The following is an 18410-nucleotide window of genomic DNA, read 5'->3' as shown; positions in this document are numbered from 1 at the left end:
TCAGTTTTGGAAATTACTATTTTCTGTGCATCCAACCTTTCAAACCAAAACATTTGCCCAGATCCCAAATGCACCCACAGAGAATTCTGTGTGTTTTCTCTGAAGTCATATAGCAAGAATGGGGAATCTGTTGCCCTCCAGATGTTGTGAGACTCCAGTTTCTTTCAGCCCCAGTCAGCATAACCAATGGTCAGGGATGATGAGAGCTATAGTCCACGTTCACCATCCCCTTCACATAGGAAAGCTTGATGAGAGCTGTACCTTGAGGCTAATTCATATAAATTCTGTATATTGGCTTCTTAAAATGCAACTGTTAGGCAAAAGGTGCATGTAAAGTCCTGTCTTCCTAGTCTGATCCACCCTTATGTGGGGGCATGCACACAATGTGGAATAGGGACTGCTTTATTAGGAATGCTCCTTTTTCTCACCACATTGTTTTCTTCATGTTGTCATTGCATGACTGTCCACACCAGAAATGGTTCAGATCAGGTGATGTACAGCTAGGAAAAAGTACAACTACATATGTGCTGCCATTTACCATATGGTAGCTTATCATAGGCTGTGTACATAGTCTCATTAACTCTACATCCTCCCACTGCTGGTTTAGGAAATAGTGTACACATGATGATAGCTACGCTTCAAATCTATCCTGTCATTTCTTATGAAATACTGTGTTCTGATGCGTTTCCCCTCAAACCAGCTTCAATCTGAATTGAGAAAAAGAATCTGAGTTTTAAGCCAGTGAGGTGTAAACAGCTATAGACAAAAGTGCTGCTTGCAGCTGTAAAAGAATGCACGTTGAAATATATTGCTGCAACTTATCAAGCTATAATAGAGTTATTTATAGAGCTCAGCCTTCATTTAAAATCTCAAGAAGCACACATAAGAGCAAAAGTAAGGAACAACATCCAATGGCATAAGGAGAACATTTCTTCACCAACCAAGGGGAGATAGGGGATTATATATTCTTTTCTTCAAGCCACTTTGGTGAGCTTGATGTCTCCGGAGATTTGTAAAGCTGTCACTCTTTGCATAGGCTGCACGCGGTGAGTGAAACTGCAGAGCTGACGTCCATCAAGCAAGACCCGAATCTGCTGATGCTCGCACAAGAGCTCCATCTGAAAAAAACAAATTAGATCCATGGGTGGCAGGGGCAGAGCCTGACAGCAATCCCAATAAAGTTGGGCACCCACAAAATAATGAGTCGCAAGCTTATTGATTTTAATGGGACTTGATTATGCATAGATGCTTTTGAAAATGAATTGGAAATACTACACCGGAAGTCCTACTTAAATGACAACCATATTTTATTATGACTTGACAACCTAGTAATATCTTCATAAATTACGGCCTAGGACCCCCGTACCTACGGGACCGCCTCTCCCGGTATGCCCCATGGAAAGCCTCAAGGTCCATAAATAGCAACACCCTAGTGGTCCCGGGCCCTAAGGAAGTTAGATTGGCTTCACCAGAGCCAGGGCCTTTTCAGCTCTGGCTCCGGCCTGGTGGAATGCTCTGCCTCATGAGACCAGGGCCCTGCAGGATCTGATTTCTTTCCGCAGGGCCTGTAAGACAGAGTTGTTCCGCCTGGCCTTTGGCTTGGAGCCAATTTGATTCCCTCCCCCTCTTTTTTTTTTTTCTTTTCCTTCTCCTCCTGCGATGAGGCTACATTTTAATATTTTAATGTTCCATTATTTTAATGTTGTATTTTATTTTTGTTTTTAAGTTGTAATCATTCATCTTGTTTTTATTATTGTTTGTAAGCCGCTCTGAACCCGGCCTTGGCTGGGGAGGGCGGGGTATAAATAAAAAATTATTATTATTATTATAATAAATAAATAAATGGTCTTCCTTTTGATCCTGTAAATACAGATGGAGCAAATAGAGGACATGTTTATTACAAACACGACTACAACTTTAGTCTCAAGCTCCTATAGTTAGATGATCAGAAGAGTTGAAAGAGAAAATCTGCCTGAGGCCTTGGAGAGCTGCTGTCAGTCAAAGGAGATAATAATAATAATAATAATAATAATAATAATAATAATAATTTATTATTTATACCCCGCCCATCTGGCTGAGTTTCCCCAGCCACTCTGGGCAGCTCCCCATCGAGTGTTAAAAACAATACAGCAATACAAAACTGAGCCAGATACAATACAAAACAATACAATACTGGGCCAGAGGGTCTTAGGCAGTTTATATCAGTATCTATATATCTGTCTCCCATACTATCAAGTAAAATTACCTTAAATGATTCCCCTGCTGTAAATGGGAAGTAAGGAATGGTCTTTTCCTCTTTACCCCATTTCCCACTAATCCGTGAATTCCGGACAATGGATTTCTCAAGAAAGCTGACCGCAAGCAACAGCCCAATGTCCAGATTGGCATCCACGCGGTCACATAGCAAAGTCACTGAAAAACTTGAAGGAATGAACATGTGATAAGTAACAATTCAGCAATCTAACATGATAGTGAGCTCAGTTATCACATGCCATGGCATTATAATGTCATATTTGTTTCCAGGGTAAGTATGGCCTAGTCTAAGGATGTGAAACCTGTGGCCCTCCAAATGCTGTTAACTGCAGCTCCCACCGTCCTTCACCACGGGCCATGCAGATTGGGGTTGGTGGGAGCCCAGCAATGTCTCTGGAGGGCCACAGGTTCTCCAACCCTGCATTAAATGCTTACCTCCAGCTGCAATTGGAGAAAAATAGCTAAACTGCACTGCCCTAGACCCTGAAAAAGCATTATGAGAGCTGTCCAGAAACATACATCAGATATGACACAGAGCCTGCCTTTTTAGTGTGACATCATCATAGAGCTCTGCAAGAAACAGCACAGATATATGCGGCGATGATGCATTGAGCATGGCTACTCAAGCAAATTTTAAACAGCTCCAGACATGCCGATTAATTTTCCTTCAGCACCAGGGGTGATGGGATAGCTTTTTGCACTGCACATAAAGCAGCAGGCCAGATTAAAGGGACAAGGCAGAACAAAACAGCAACAGAAGGAAACAGCTGGGGGCTAAAAAAGGAGTTGGGTTCCCGCTTTCTGCCTACTGGTAGGGCTGGCCCTGTGCATGGGACATTATTCTGGGAATGCCTCCTCTGGGAACAGCTATTTCTCTTCCATCTTTGCATCAGAAGTGTTGGAATGATCCAGTCAAACAAACAATTATAGCAAAATTACGACCCATTTCCCCTGCCCTCCCAATGGGAAGGATGGAAGCACACAGCACTGGCTCATGCGGAGGGGCAATAGGGAGCCTTGGTGATAGTAGAGGCAATTCTGTGATGAATCAGGATGATTCAGTGCTCTAGCCACAACTGAAGCAGAGATGGGTCAGCAAGTTTACCCATCCCCAGTGAAGGCGAATTGGAAGAAGCATGCAGAGTTCCAGCAGGCAGCCACCTTTCTGAGTGATTACTTTGGGTTCACAGGAGACTTAATTATGGAATCATAGAATATTAGAATTGGAAGGGACTAGTGTCTGGATGTGTGAGCTAAGAATGGTCAGTTATGCTCTGTTGAGCTACAGTGCTCAAAAATAGTGAATTATGTTCAGTGCTCCTCTGATGTTCTCCATATTGACAATACCATCCCTCCCTTTTTGCCCAGCCAATGCTATTCCTCAGTAGGTCTGCACCTATGAGCAATTATTGCCAGATACATCCATGAAGCAGCTGCTAGAATGCCGGCTGACACACTTGCCTCTTGGGGGCAGGGCATATTACCCCCATAATAGTGATTTTCATGGTTGGCCTTAGTCCTCCTTTAATCTCACCGACGTATTTCTCCACCTAATGGGGGAAACAATAATTCTGAATATGTGTTTGAAAATGACATCTGTACAATAAAATACAAAGCTGCATATTTATCTATTACTAATAGTAATACAGGAGTTTTCTTCCTAGGTGTACCTGTCTTTTAAGCTTTGCATTAAAAACAACAACATAGAAATCTGTCTTCTACCAAGTCAGACTATTGGTCCATCTTGCTCGGTACTGGAATAATGTGACTGGCAGTGGCTCTCCAGGGTTTCAGACAGCAGACATTCCCAGTCCTCTCTGGAGATGCTGGGATTTGACCCTGGGACCTTATGCATGCAGAGCAAGTGCTCTACCTACAACTGAGCTACAGCCTTTCATCCAAAGAGCCACCCTGTAGGAGAAAGGAAAATGGATGTGAAGCTCAAACCTTTTAACTGGAGTTCACTGAGGGTTACACCCAGATAGCTGTACACAAGAACTACCTTGGACTGTAGGTCTTGCTGAGGATTGCACTGCCTCATGAAAGCATTCCTTTACACCTGGGGCCCACAATGTGGGCACTACATCATTTTCAGACAGCCCCCTTGGCACTTGTCAAGGCCCTGACCCCTCTCAATTTTTTTAAAGTAGTTTTTTGGGCTTTTGGTTGGTTGGGGAGCTGACTTTTAGAAAGATTGCCTGCTTTTTTTTGTCTCGGTTTTATTTGGGGGAGTTTGCGGGGAGGACTAGGTGTTTTGCATGTTATGGGGGTGGGTGAGCATCACCTGTTTTTCTTCCATGAAATGGATATTTATGGTACCTCCAACAGTTCCAAATGTACCCTCAAGCCCGAAAAGGTTGAATAACCTCGTTTCACACTTGGGTTACTCTAGACCAGGGGTAGGCAAACTAAGGCCCAGGGGCCGGATGCAGCCCAATCGCCTTCTCAATCAGGCCCACGGACGGTCTGGGAATCAGCGTGTTTTTACATGAGTAGAATGTGTGCTTTTATTTAAAATGCATCTCTGGGTTATTTGCGGGGCCTGCCTGGTGTTTTTACATGAGTAGAATGTGTGCTTTTATTTAAAATACATCTCTGGGTTATTTGTGGGGCATAGGAATTCATTCATATTTTCTTTCAAAATATAGTCCAGCCCACCACATGGTCTGAGGGATAGTGGACCGGCCCACAGCTGAAAAAGGTTGCTGACCCCTGCTCTAGACTTAATAAATGTGTAGTGAACAGTCAGTGTAATACAATGCTTACAATGTCAGACTGGAAATGGAGACCTGTGGCTGTGTACACACAACATATATTTAAAGCACATGACTTCCCCCCAAAGAATCTAGGAACTGTAGTTTATTAAGGGTGCTGGAAATTGTTGTTCTGTGAGAGGTAAAGTGCTTCAAATGTATGGTGTATACATAGCCCCGGAGTCAAATCCTAAGCTATGAAGCTCAATAGGTGACCCATCTCTCTCTTCCTTAGCTACCTCAAAGGGCTTTTGTGAGGATAAAACTGCAGGGGAGGACACAAGTGATGAAATGGGAAATGCTGCCCCTGATCCTAAAGAAAGTGTTGTCTCCACTGACTTTCATTTCAAGGAAGCCAAACCCTAGGTAAGCACTGGAACTCCTGGAATTTCTCACTACTCAGAGATTGGGGTAGCACATAACAATATGCCTCTTATTTCAGAACTATTGTTTTTTTATTTATATGCTAAAGCATGGTCTCTGGTTGTAAATACTTTGACAGTTTTTGAAACATTACAATCTCCTCCCACCCTACACCCACTGCTAAATCCTGTTTAAGAGAGATGGCTACTCAACTGAGATAATGCATCTGTGGCCCTCCAGATGTTGATGTATTAAAATAACCATTGGCTATGCTGGCTGCAGCTGATGGGAGCTCTTGAGCAGGGGCGCCGACTTATAAAAAATATTGGGGGGGCGGGGGCCCATACCGACTTATAAAAAATATTGGGGGGCCCAAGACCTCCAAACCGCTGCTGCTGGGGGAACGAAAGGGGCGAGCCCCGGGCTGCCCCGACCTTAAGTGAACCTGTGAGGGCCTGCCCTTTGCGGCAGCCGATTGGCTGCCGCCGTCGGTGGTGAATATTAATGAGCTAGGGGGAATCCCCGCTTCTCGCGGGGCTGACGCCAGCCCCGCGAGATTGTTGATGGGTGGAGAGCCCGCAACCCCACCCCCTCTCTAGATCGGGAGTGGCTTTGTTTTAACTCATTACTGAATGTATTTTAAAAGGTAACTATCGTCAAACAAGGAAAAAAAAAATACCAACATAATTTTGTGATTTTACAAAGCATAATATAACTAATAATTTTCTTAAATTATTGGGGGGGCAGAGCCCCCCCAAACGAATTTTTGAGGGGGCTCGGGCCCCCTCAGGCCCCATGGAGTCGGCGTCTATGCTCTTGAGTCCAACAACATCTGGAGGGTCAAAGGTGCCACATCCCTTGCTCACTAGAGGCATAGCAATCCTTCATTGAAACCTTCTTGAATACTCCAAGGACAAAACCACTAATCTCGTATTCAGGCATAACTTTGAACTCTTTCCCTCCAGTCCTTTGGAGAGATGGAGTGAGGGGACCTATCGCATGAATACTTGCTAGACAATGAAAAAGCACTGATCACAGAATGGAATGTAATCTGGAATGTTTGAAATGTGTGTCCAAACACCTCCCAGAGCAAATATGAATGGCTAGTACAAAAATGTACTGTACTGGATGACTCTTAAGCTGTGCACATGACATTTTATTCTAGAATCAAAGGAGACTGAGTGCTTGTTTTTCTCTACATAGTACACAAACAATCTAGATCTACTATTTGCTCCTGAAAAGTGCTTCATTCCAAAAATAAAAGCTCCTTGCAGATTGATTCTGTACTGCACCACAATGCCTGCACAAACACCAAGCCATTTGTAGCACAAAAATATAGTGTTTTCTCAGTCCAGAATTGTTCATGCTTGTCCTTAGCATGCTGCTTTCAATCTAGATTGATTCCTGGCGCTGCCATCCACAAGGATGGGTGTAGTTACCTGATATGCATTTTTAAAAAGTTTTCATGACCGTCATTGGTTATGCTAAAGCCTCACAGTTGCAAAACATTTTCCATTTTCAATTTAACCAGTTATTTCTATAGAATCTTAATCTTAAAATGCCATCCGTAGAAGTACTTTGCAGTAGCTTTTCTTGTGCAGCCTGATTCTCAATGGATTTACTCAGAAGTAAGTCTCACTGCATTCCGTGGCAATTTATTATTATTAAATTTATATCCTGCCCTTCTTGCCAAGGTGGCAAGTGATTTTTTAAAAACGAAAAATAAAAATGGACTTAAAACAGTTTCAAACATCTAAAACAATCATGTTATCTCACAACTAATAATTTCATGGTTGGCAGGAACTGCAGCCTTGACTTACACCTTTCACTGACATAGTCACTTATAATGGGTAGAGAATCGCTTGGCTTATTTACAATATGGTAATTGGGGGAAATGTATGCTGTTGTACTCACAAAGGGTAACAGACTGGTTTTGTTTGTCTCGCCTCCCACTCTCTGAGCCCTCTTTTTCTGCTTCTGATTTCAATGCATCAGAAGCATTTAATAGCACTCTGTCTGAACAATATGGATGCTGCAGCCAAGCAAAGACATTTACGGGATTAGCACTGGCAGGCAAATCCATATCTGATATTTTTTTCAGGATTCAAAGAGATGTAACATTAAAATGAATAAGTTAAATAAAAACTCATTCGCCTCTTCCTCTTTATATACTTACACAAATAAATAGGCTTGCAAGAAAGTAGAAAGTAGGTTTTTCAATACTTACGGTTGTGCACCTGTCATTTTCCGTCATGTTTTTTTTTTGCCTGTTACACTCAGGCCTTCTTAGAAGTCTATGGAAAAAGTTTTGTTCTTTTCCTGCCTATAAGCAAAACAAACAAAAGAGCCAGAATAGAGGATGTAGTGGGGAACATTATCTCTAGCAAACACCAGTTAGACACCACCCATGCAGATAGCTGAGTCACACAACAGTCAACATCTTCAGATGGATGCCGGACAGAGTAAAGAGGGAAGAATATTTGACATAATGCTTTGGGAATAGGGGAATTTGTTCATTTTGCCATTGATCAACCAGTAAGTTTCAAAGACTGACTTCAGAGGTGCAAAAACAACAACAGTTTTTATACACATATAATAGAGGATATACTTGTACCCTTGTCACATACAATGGCATATAAATAAATAATGCCTGGAAGTACATGAAATTCACTGTGCTGAATAGTACTAAAACTGACAATAAGGCTGAAATAAATTAGTTCACGATCAGACCTGAATGGTGAAGTAAACGGCACCCAATGAAATGAAAATTTAACAAGTTTTTTCACCTACACATCACAATCCTATACAGTCAGAAGCAAGTAACACTCAGTTCTGCAGGACTTACTCCCAGGTATGAGAGATTGCAGTCTTCATTGACCTAAAGAGTTATTTGCTATTAGAAGCTCTAATAATAAACACTGTAAAGAGTCACCTCCCTCCAAAGGGACTAGATGCATTCACATGTAATGTAGGTCTCACAAAGGTATTTCCTGAAATATACGTCCTAGATTCTCTGAACTGCACTGCAGGGTTGTAGTAAACTACTGTACTCTCTTCCACCCTCTTAGCAATATGAGTACTGTATAACAATATTAGACCACTTAGCCATATAAAATACCCCACATCCTCTTAATGATTAATTTTATTAGCATTAATTATTGGCATGTTAACTGTTTAATATGTTTGCAACGGTTGGGGTGACCCATTTTCTTGATGTAAAAGATGACTTGGAGAGACTCACTACCTTTTGTTTTTGGGTGCACAGGCCCAATCACAGCTACGCAATAACCCTAAATTTCAGAATTGTTTTCTATAGGGCCACAACCATTTCTCTGTTGAAGTCGCCTCCAGACTTCAAGATGAATCAAGAAGTTCCAGACAGTAGGTGTGTCAGTCTAACATTTTAGTCTGTGTGCTCTGCTTTCCTAAATGTCAGTCACAGCTATTACTTGCTTCATTGGCTAGCAACATTAAAATATGACAGTAGGCTACAGTAGCTTTTTTTAAAAAAAGAATGGCTCGGAAGGCCTACACGTTTTGCCTGACTAACTTATTTTATTTTATATAACGAAAGCTAGGGATCCGGCCAGCTAGTGAAATAAAGGAGCACTGTATGCTAAATCTGGGTAAATCCCAGCCAACCGAACTAGAGAGGATGAGGGAGAACTTGATCTTCGGATGAATACAAAATTTTAAAAATCAGTAAATAAATTGTACGTTATGCGGACCACGAGCGCCTGTCTTTCCAGACACGTGATATTTCTGCCCGCTTCAGAGATGGCAACTGTTGGGCTTCGTTGCCCTAGAGAAAGATGGCGTCCCCCTTGCCCAATAAGCCGGTTGTTCCGCCTGTCGCTTCGATCACCTGATTAGCTTTTCAACATGGCCGCGGCAACCGGACTTGATTCTGTCTGGGAGTGCAGGTAGCGCTGATGACAGTAGGATAAGCTCCTGAGGCGAGTGTATATTCTACTGGTGGTTGGACCTCTCTTCCAGGTGGGTCCTATGCGAGGCACGAGTTGCCGGTTCCCTGCCTGCGCTGCCTTTACATGCTGGGGGAAAGTATGGGGAGGGTGGGGGCGAAAAGGAAAAACTCCGCTGGGTGAAACGAGACTCGGAGGAGGACGCAGGAGAGCCTCCTGCCGGGGGTATTTAGGCGGAGAAGTTCACATGAGATGGGCACGGCAGCTCGCTTGCCGAGACGAGCGAGGAAGACACTAGTAGACTGTTGCGGGTGGTTATTTAAATATAGCCAGGCTTTTAAATTAACAGTTGCCCACGTGATGAGAGTAACCTTTTAGCAAAGTTGTCAAGTATAGAAAGCAGCCACGGAACGTCAGTGCTAAATTCTTTAAACCTCTTTGGAGTCAGCTCTACTGTGCTTGTTTGGTGGGACGTAATTCTGAGTGAAGGTACCTAGATCAGATACTTTTAAGCTTGATACTTGAATAGTAGTGCCTCTCATGGTACTTCTTTAAGAAACTGAAATGTGAATTGGAGCAAGTTGCATGATCAAGTGGGGCTTGATTCATCATAGATTAGCTGGGCAAAGTTTATTTGGTAGTGGAAAGTTTCCCACAGAGCAGTTAAGTCGAATGTGGCACCATAAGAACTGTTCAGGTATAATAAATGAGCCCTGGTTTATTAATGAGTCCACTAGATGACTTAAAGTTTTTGGGGAGTTTTTTAACATGCAGGAATAATTATTGGTGGGCTAAAAGGTTTTGCTCATCTTAATGCAGAATTTGCCAACCCTCTCTGGCTTAGGCTCAGCCCCAGCCCCCTCAGAGATTTCCATATCCTCACAAACATTTAACCCATTTTTATAGCTTCCCTTGCATCCATACTGTCCCCTGTATTTCCACTCAAGATCAGCTTAGTCTCTCAACTTGTTATTATTAGGCCTGAGGGAAGGCTAGACAGCTGCAGTTTCCACTTTCCTGTTTTCACTCTCACCTGTTTACGTGCGCAAATGTTTTAACGGATTTTCAATGGGCAAACAAGACAATTACTATTCTTGTTATTTTATAAAAGTGCTTGTTTGTCTGTTTATGTGGACAATCAAGTATATTAGGTTAGTTGTCTGTCCTGCTAGACATTCTAACTTTGTGTAAAGGTAAAGGGACCCCTGACCATTAGGTCCAGCCGTGACCGACTCTGGGGTTGCGGTGCTCATCTCGCTTTATTGGCCGAGGGAGCCAGCGTACATGTGGCCAGCATGACTAAGCCGCTTCTGGCGAACCAGAGCAGCACACGGAAGCGCCGTTTACCTTCCCACCAGAGCGGTACCTATTTATCTACTTGCACTCTGACGTGCTTTTGAACTGCTGGGTTGGCAGGAGCTGGGACCGAGCAACGGGAGCTCACCCCGTTGCGGGGATTTGAACCACCAACCTTCTGATCGGCAAGTCCTAGGCTCTGTGGTTTAACCCACAGCGCCACCCATGTCCCTGTGTAGGGAAAGATTAAAGTTCCACTTCTAGACATGAATCTTTCTGTAAATTTCCATCTCTCATTTTAGGAAGTGCATTGTAAGTGAATGTTTGACAGATATGATTTAAGAATAGGATTTGATGAGTTCTAGTCTTTTGTTTGCATTTTGAAGCAGGAAGATGCATCCATTTGGTAAGGAGGAATCTGCATCCCTGGAACGGCTCTTCTGGTTTTTTTGTGATTGTGTGAAGAGGGAAGACTGGGAGCTTGCACAGGCCTGCATTCCTCAGTTACACCGGTGGCAGGAAGATGGCTGTGAAAAAGTGGAAAGGATCCTTCATGCTCTAATAGTCTGCCCTTCTTATCTGAGGTGAGCACTACATTGACTTTTGGTAACTAACAGTTGAAAGTGTGTGAAAAAGTTGCAAGTTTTAAAATATTACAGTGCAGTCCTGTACATAGATGCTCCAAAGAAAGTCCCATTATTTTCAGTGGGGCTTATTCCCAGGTAAGTGAATGCAGCCTTAAAGTATGTTTTGAGTGTGTTCCTTATTACCGTAATTTCAAAAGGGCAGCAGTGTTAATCTTTTACAACACGAATAACAAAGGTTATTGACTAACAAATTTATTATGATATCGACTTTTGTCAACTCCAGTTCACCACTGGATACATGAAGTGTTATCCTGAATAGCAGGAACATATATATTTGCAGAGGGGAAGAGTGATTGTGAACTTTGAGGAAAGAAGGAAGTGGAATGCAGAAATGTGAAGATGATAAGAATTACATAACAGGGACGATTCACAAAAAACAATGTTTGAAAACACAGGTATCCTGATATTTGTAAGTCAGTTATCACATGTAATGTGATGACAAATGATTGTGGCAATACTATAGACAAGCAATAGTAGAGCTTTGAGCACCATTGCTAGGGCTGCAGTTCAAAGCAGTTCCAAAGTTACTGAGATTTCTAGATAAATGAATTTAGTATGGAAAATGACAAATTTGGGGATATCTCCTTGTAGGTGTGGATCGAAGCACAGTCCTCAAAAACTTGCTTGGTTTTGGCTTCTTGTTTTGCAGACGTGGCTCGCATGGGAGCAGGTAAAAAAAATCTGTTCTATTCCAGATAAGAAAAATACTTCTGTCCTAATTTGAGAAATTTTGTAGCACCCAATGAAGTTTGAGAATTGCTGCTGTTTTAGTAATTACAAAAAAAATCAGAAGGCTATTAAAGAAGGCTTTGGCTATGACCAGGCATAGGCAAACTCGGCACTCCAGATGTTTTGGGACTACAACTCCCATGATCCCTAGCTAACAGGACCAGTGGTCAGGGATGATGGGAATTGTAATCTCAAAACATCTGGCGGGCTGAGTTTGCCTATGCCTGGCTATGACTGTAACATTATGCTCTTCTTCAGTTAGTTTGATAGTGCAAGTCCTGTTGATATTCTGAATCGATAGGCCACAATGCAAAATAGCTAGCTCTGTTCAAATAGCAAAACGATGCATATAATGATGCTTTCTTTTCAATTCTTGCAAAACGCCAGTGACAGTTCTAAGTTTTTGATGTTCCTGCCCTTGTGCACTGAAAGGCGGACTGACATGCAGAACTTACACAGATATAGATTCTGTCATGGGGATAAAGTGATAAGAAAATCTTCTGCTTCGTTTCTGTGTGTTACGCAGCTGGTATAGTCATAGGAGTTGACTCAGTAAGAAAGTTGGCAGTCTTACTGAACCAGTGGGGCTAAAACATTCTTTTAGATTTGGCAGTGCCCCCCCCCCAAGCACCACCCTCCAGCTCTCTGCAAGGTTCCCACAAATTATTCCGTTACATTGTAGCTGTCATTTTTTAAAACTAATTGAACCAAATATTTGGTTTATAAGTACTGGCAAGTAAAAGTTGTTGGCTGAATGCCTGTCTATTTGAAATTAGTCTATTTGAGCAGGAAGTATCAAAGTAGACTGGGAAATAAGTTGCAATCTCTCCCCAGCTCCTAAAAGCTTTAAAACATCTAAAATGTCTACCAAGAAGCGCTCACTAGATATACCGTACTTTTCTGTGTATAAGACTAGGTTTTTTTTACTTTAAAATAATGTTAAAAATGGGGGTCGTCTTCCCCCATTTTCATAAATTTGAGTCCCCCAGAATAGAGGTTGTGGGTGGGGGGGTTATACAGGGGAAAATATGGTATTTTATTTGCATACCTATTCTAATACATATCATTCCACTTTCTTTTCTCTCTCTCTCCTCCAATCATTCCAGAAAACAGTTCCAGAAGCTCTCCAGAGAGAAACTGAGTTCTTGCTTCTCCTAGAAGAACTAGAAAAGGATGTCTCACATGCTGTTCTAAAGGTGTGATTGCTTCTTGAGGGTGAAGTTGGTTCAACAGGTGTTACATTTAATGTTGCTCTTATGTGTGCAAAGCTCGTGTATGAACAGCGAATTCAGCTGAGCAGTACAGCCCTGAGATAATTCCAACTCCTGGAATTCATATGAAATGTGGGGTGATCCAGGAGTTAGCTGGCTGTGATTCAGATGAGCAGTCACCACTTCAGTTGTTGGTCCGAATCCATGCATATTTTAGTGAACTTTGTGTGGCTTGTTAAAAAAATATAACCTATGTAACCTAGTTTTCTTGAGTGTTTTGCTTGCCATCTCTGTGGATGTTTGCCAGCGAGGCTTCCCCCTTATGCTTAAGTTTATTGCCAGTCAGCTCCAGCCTTCTGAAGATTACTGATTATTGGGAATGTCACTGATCCCTTCAAGGGGAACAGTCATACTTTGGATGCATTAATTTGGGGAAGGACCAAGCTGAGTGGGAGAGCACATGCTTTTCATGCAAAAGGCCCCAGGTTAAAATGCCGGCAGCTCTAGGAAGGGTTGGGAAAGAATCGTGCTTGAAACTCGAGTCTGTGTCGGTTGTACCAAGCTTGATGGACCAGTGGTCTGACTTGGTATAAAATATATTCCTATGTTGCGATTTTATCTTATTATTGCTTTGTCACCTTTCTTGTGAAGGTTGATGGATGGTTGTTTGTTTTTAACCTAATGTGTCTTAGATGTTGGATTCTGGACCTTGCAACATAACTCATAAACAACAGTTGGGAAACTGCCTGCCTTTGTGTAGTAAAATTGTTAGGCCCACGTCAATTCCGGAAAAGTTGTTCGGTTTTAAGGTCCATAATGAAGTATTGTTCAGACTGCTAGTGGATCTGCATAGCTCTGTCTTCTGGTCCAAAAGGTCTAGGTACAGTCATACCTCAGTTTGAATGTGCTTTGGGATGAGCGTGTTCGAGTTGCGCTCCACGGCAACCCGGAAGTAACGGAGCGCGTTACTTCCGGGTTTTGCCGCTTGCGCATGTGCAAACGCTCAAAATGGCATCACGTGCATGCGCAGAAGCGGTGAAAAGCGATGCGCGTGCGCGCAGGCGTGCAGTCACTGGTTACATTTGCTTCTAGATGCGAATGAGGCTCTGGAACGGATCCCGTTTGCATCTAGAGGTACCACTGTAATAGGAAAAGTTCTGAGTCTTAGTGTCAAACTCTTAGGCTTCTCAGTTTTTTTCTGTAAGTGCTTTGCTTTCGGTTCTGGACTGGATATCGCCAACCTGAGATCAAATACCAAATGGTTCAACTGATTTAATTTTTTTCAGGAACACTGTTTATGAGTTCTGCTTGGTTTAAGAGGTCACCAGTTTATTTTTTATATTATTGCATCCTATATTACCACATCATTCTACTTGTATAAAAAACTTCATTAAAGAAAATGAATGTTTGTGGAACAGAAAGGTGCTCTAGGATCATGTGTCATGATTAACAAAATGCAGTCAGAAACTCATGTGACTCAGACATCTGTAAGCAGCTACATAATGGCTGTGGTGAGAAACCCCTTAAATAGGACTGAAAGAAGAAGAGAAAATCATATGGGTTTCAGTACAAGATGCAGCTGGTTTAGCTTCCCTTTGAAAATGTAACTAGCTTTTGATACGGCTTTCTGAAACCTTCACTTCATGATTTAAAGCTGATAACTATTGCTTTGATTTTAAAGTGCTCCCTGGCCTACTCTTTAGGTGTAGAATAAATTTACATTTATGTGAAAATATTTTGATAAGGAAATGCTTGATGCTCATTCTGCCCTTTACTTGTTTAACAGTCATGTTCATAAGTTTTCTTGCAAAGAAGCTATTTCCTGGCAAAAATGAAGGAAATCTAACCAGAGTGTTACAAGTGGGATAGAGTGTCTCTGATTGGGAGTGGGGGTTATAATAACCTGATAATTCACCATTATCAGCAGGAGCAGCATGGGGAGACAGGGAGTTTCTCCACTGCAGGGGTGGGAAACCTTTGGCCCTCTAATTGCTGGACAGCATCACCATCCCATCATTTATTTCTCCTCTTGTTTCTGTCAATTTTGCATCTTCTTACTGATTTCTTTTCAATAGCTATAAGCATTAATAGTGTTTGCAGTTCTTGTTCTTTGGCCTAGATAGCAGACAATGGCCCAGTTCACACAGGAGAATTAAAAAGATCCTCACTGTGGCCAGACATCTCTGCTTCTCTGTAGCAGCTATTGGTTCTACAGTCATTTAGGGAACCTACTTCCAGTCTTTTCTCTGTTTTTTCACCATCAGCTCATTTATTCTCTGCCACTTAGGGGATACTTCTTGTAGCACCAGAGAGGAGCAAGAAAGTCTCAGGGACCCAACAACATCATTTCTCCTCTGGGGCTACATGAAGAATCCTTGTAGCTGCAGTATGCAGATAGAGTTGGAATGGGGCTGTCCAGCTGCAGATGTTTAACTATGTTTGGGGCTCTCTTAGACCCCCAGTGTAAACTGGGCCAATGCTGTTGACAGTTCCTCCATATTTTATATATCTGCTTACCTCTTTATGTCTCTCAGTTGTATTTGTGGAAAGAATCTTCTGTTAATCCAGCTATTTCCCCAGGAACTATATGAAGCTTTTGGAAACAGGCATGGGCCAAATAGGAAGCCGAGAGATGGAGCCGTGCAGATGTTCAGTGCCGAGGTGTTCTCTGCTCTCCGAAAGATGCTGCTGCAGGCTCCTCGGAAGCTGCAAGCCATCTTGGAGCTTCTCCAGAGAGATTCTGCCGAGCAGAGCTCTTCGCTCTCACACAGCGGCTCTCCACAACACATCTTCGTTGACTTTCTCTGGGAGTCCCTAAAATATTTGAAGCACCTCCAGCTAAATCCAGAGTTGTTGGAATCTGGTGGGAGCGAGGCCGTGGATGAAATTTATTGTGCCCTTGGCATGTTGAATTTGGAGGTGGAGAATCAGACTGGAGAGCTACGGCTTCTCTGCCGAGAACTTCTGGATGCCTGTTGGGCTGAGCGGAGCCCGCTGAAAGAAGAGAGGCTGCTTGGCTGTCTGCTCAGGAAAGACAGCCATGCCTTGCTCAATCTGTTCAGCAGTGTATTCATTGAGAAGATGAGAGAGAAGCTGCTGGGACTGAAGTCACCTGGCAAAGGTTTGTTTAAATTTGCATGTTCTCTTTGCTGTGCAATGATAACTGTTGGCTTAGTTTAACCAGGAGATAATTGGTGACTGTAGCTAAAATGTATAGAGAGCTTGCCCATCTTGGTGCTATTCTGTGCCTTAACTATATGTGAAATTAACCCAACTTATGGGTGTTTCAGGTACATCTGAACAGCTGGATGTAGAGCGGGCAGTGATGGCATTGTTCTTGGATCGTGAACACGCTCCTTCTTGGAAAGCTGCCTATTTCTACTGCCTGAGCAGCAACAAGCACTTTTTGGAACAAATTCTGGTAAATCACTTATGAGACATTCAAATAGCAGTTGAGTAATGGATCATGTGGCTGCCATTGTTTCTGAGTTAGGCAAAGAACTTTGTGAACTCACTACCAGCTTTATTATCAAGATCTTTGGCAAATGTGCTGCAGTTTTAGTGCCTTAATAGTTAAGTCAGTGAACTGCAAACTAGAACTCTATGTGCTTCATGTAGATGCTTACTCTGATTAATGGTGTAACTTGGGTATTTCTTTCTTGGATTTGTTTATTTTTGAAGGTGGGCTTACCTATCTAAATCAAGGAGCTTGCTAAACTACAGGTTTCAGGCCTTTGAAAAGGTCTGAAACAAGAGTGTAAATAGTATATAAAGGTGAATGGGTTTTAAGTGAGTTGAAGCACTGAATATAGATATTAGCATCTGCTTCTGTGGAGTCAGGCTGAACGTCCACTGTAAGTACTGTCCAACCCAATTGGCAATAGCTAGCTCTCTGAGATCTCAGTAAAGGGTCTTTGTACCCAAGATGCCTGCGATTGAACATGGAACCTTGACACATACAAGGCATGCATTCTTCATAGCCATAGTCCCTTTGAATTGGTCCATGCCCAGTACAGGTTTTGGATCATCATTATGCTAGAATGATTTGTGTCTACATAAAATGCTGAAGGAGTCATTTGAAACTAAGAGAGAGGGGTAGTTATAGCACGTTTTATCCATACATTTTCCAGGGGCTGCTTCCCTACAGGCCAGAGGAACAGAACATGAAAAATATCTTAGAACTGTTTTTAACATTTGCAAATTTAACTTTGCAATTTTAACTCTCCTTCCCACTCAGGCATTCCACAGTCTTAAAACAAACAAGTGGTTCTTTTCTCTAGGGTACAGCATTAACTTTATTGAAAAGGGAAGACTTCTCCAGCCTCAACAGTTTACTACAGCAAGAATTCAGCCACCTCAGTCGCCTCCTGATATTGTTAGGGTGGACTCAGTGTCGCAGTTTAGAGTCGGCAAAAATGCTTCTGTGGACTCTTCACAAATCTCAGGTACGTCAGGCCTCATCAAGCCTGTGAGGGAAGGCACAATGTTTTTCCATTCCAGTCAGTTTCTTAAGAAGAGGAATTGGAGGGCTTTTTTTGCGTTGAATAGATGCAAACCTATTTCTTTTTAACAGGGTCTCCACAATGACTCAGTATTAAAAGACTTCTGTGATGGACTGTGTGCCCAAGTAGAAGTTCTTGAATGGTGTATTCAGCAGAATAGGTAACAGCATGGTGGTGGTGGGGAAACCTGTTCAGAATTATGCACAATGGCTGGAGAAAGCATAAAATTCATTTGATATGCAAATGTTCTGCAAGGATGGATGTGCACGTCATGGTTGATGTCCATGAGGCCTGGGGAATATGTGCAATGGCCAGTTGCTACACACATTAAGCACTCAACTTACATTCCCCTTAACAGGTATATAAAAGACTTCATGCAAACAAATCTGAATCAGAGTGTTGTGAATCTTTCGCTTGAAAAAATGTGCGCTTACCAGCTAATCTTGCTGCCATTGAAACTAGGCTTCTTTTCTCTTGCAGTAATATTATCCCAGAGAAGGTTCTTCTGCAGCACTTGCACAGTTTGGAGTCCCACACATCCCTTTACTTTCTGCACCATCTTACTAATCTTGTGGCCCTGAACGAAGAAGCTGTCACTGAACTTCTTCAGGCAATTCCAGCCAGGGACACAGAAGAAGCTCAAGGTAAATGGGGTTAGGGAGACAGATGACTGTAGATATGACCAAGTGTCCATCTAACCCGTTTGTTGGATACACTATTGTTTGTCATGGCA

The 18410-nt window shown here is 42.4% G+C and overlaps 2 protein-coding genes across 10 annotated transcripts in view; one reads left to right on the top strand and one right to left on the bottom strand.

Annotated features, from left to right (window-relative positions):
- Positions 1–808: 808 nt before the first annotated feature.
- Positions 809–9366, bottom strand: LOC309338962 (galectin-related protein A-like). Of its 6 annotated transcripts, none has more exons than XM_081856513.1 (5): positions 9235–9366; positions 7597–7692; positions 3715–3803; positions 2246–2420; positions 809–1118 (listed from the first exon to the last, which is right to left on the bottom strand). In XM_081856513.1, exons 2-5 carry the CDS (start codon positions 7621–7623, stop codon positions 975–977), a joined length of 435 nt encoding a protein of 144 aa, XP_081712639.1. In that variant the 5' UTR covers positions 7624–7692; positions 9235–9366; the 3' UTR covers positions 809–974. The 6 variants fall into 6 exon arrangements, with proteins under 6 accessions (XP_081712639.1, XP_081712638.1, XP_081712641.1 ...); XM_081856512.1 differs by lacking the exon at positions 9235–9366 and adding an exon at positions 9098–9206; XM_081856515.1 differs by lacking the exon at positions 9235–9366 and adding an exon at positions 9087–9107.
- The window catches only part of ZFYVE26 (zinc finger FYVE-type containing 26), a 44245-nt gene continuing 35066 nt past the window's right edge, over positions 9232–18410 (top strand). For 3 of the 4 annotated variants that reach the window (XM_081855320.1, XM_081855319.1, XM_081855317.1), the window contains exons 1-9: positions 9232–9365; positions 10975–11172; positions 11827–11905; positions 13071–13160; positions 15756–16296; positions 16466–16596; positions 17456–17620; positions 17749–17837; positions 18158–18321. In XM_081855320.1, coding sequence (XP_081711446.1) covers positions 10982–11172; positions 11827–11905; positions 13071–13160; positions 15756–16296; positions 16466–16596; positions 17456–17620; positions 17749–17837; positions 18158–18321 — 1450 coding nt within the window. In that variant the 5' untranslated portion in view covers positions 9232–9365; positions 10975–10981. The remainder of the gene's footprint in view (positions 9366–10974; positions 11173–11826; positions 11906–13070; positions 13161–15755; positions 16297–16465; positions 16597–17455; positions 17621–17748; positions 17838–18157; positions 18322–18410) is intronic. The other variant, XM_081855318.1, reaches the window with a different exon arrangement.

This window comes from Podarcis erhardii (genome assembly GCF_964252035.2).
Source record: "Podarcis erhardii genome assembly, chromosome: 1".
NCBI lineage: Eukaryota > Metazoa > Chordata > Lepidosauria > Squamata > Lacertidae > Podarcis > Podarcis erhardii.
The sequence above is the reverse complement of the archived record's forward strand: the minus strand, read 5'-3'. Positions and strand labels throughout refer to the sequence as shown.

Coding starts and splice junctions, on each gene's coding strand:
- LOC309338962 (XM_081856513.1), bottom strand. CDS start 7,623: ATGACGGAAAATGACAGGTGCACAACC. Junction 3,804..7,596: donor AAAATGACAGGTGCACAACC/GTAAGTATTGAA, acceptor TTCCCCCATTAG/GTGGAGAAATACGTCGGTGA. Junction 2,421..3,714: donor ATATGCCCTGCCCCCAAGAG/GCAAGTGTGTCA, acceptor CATTCCTTCAAG/TTTTTCAGTGACTTTGCTAT.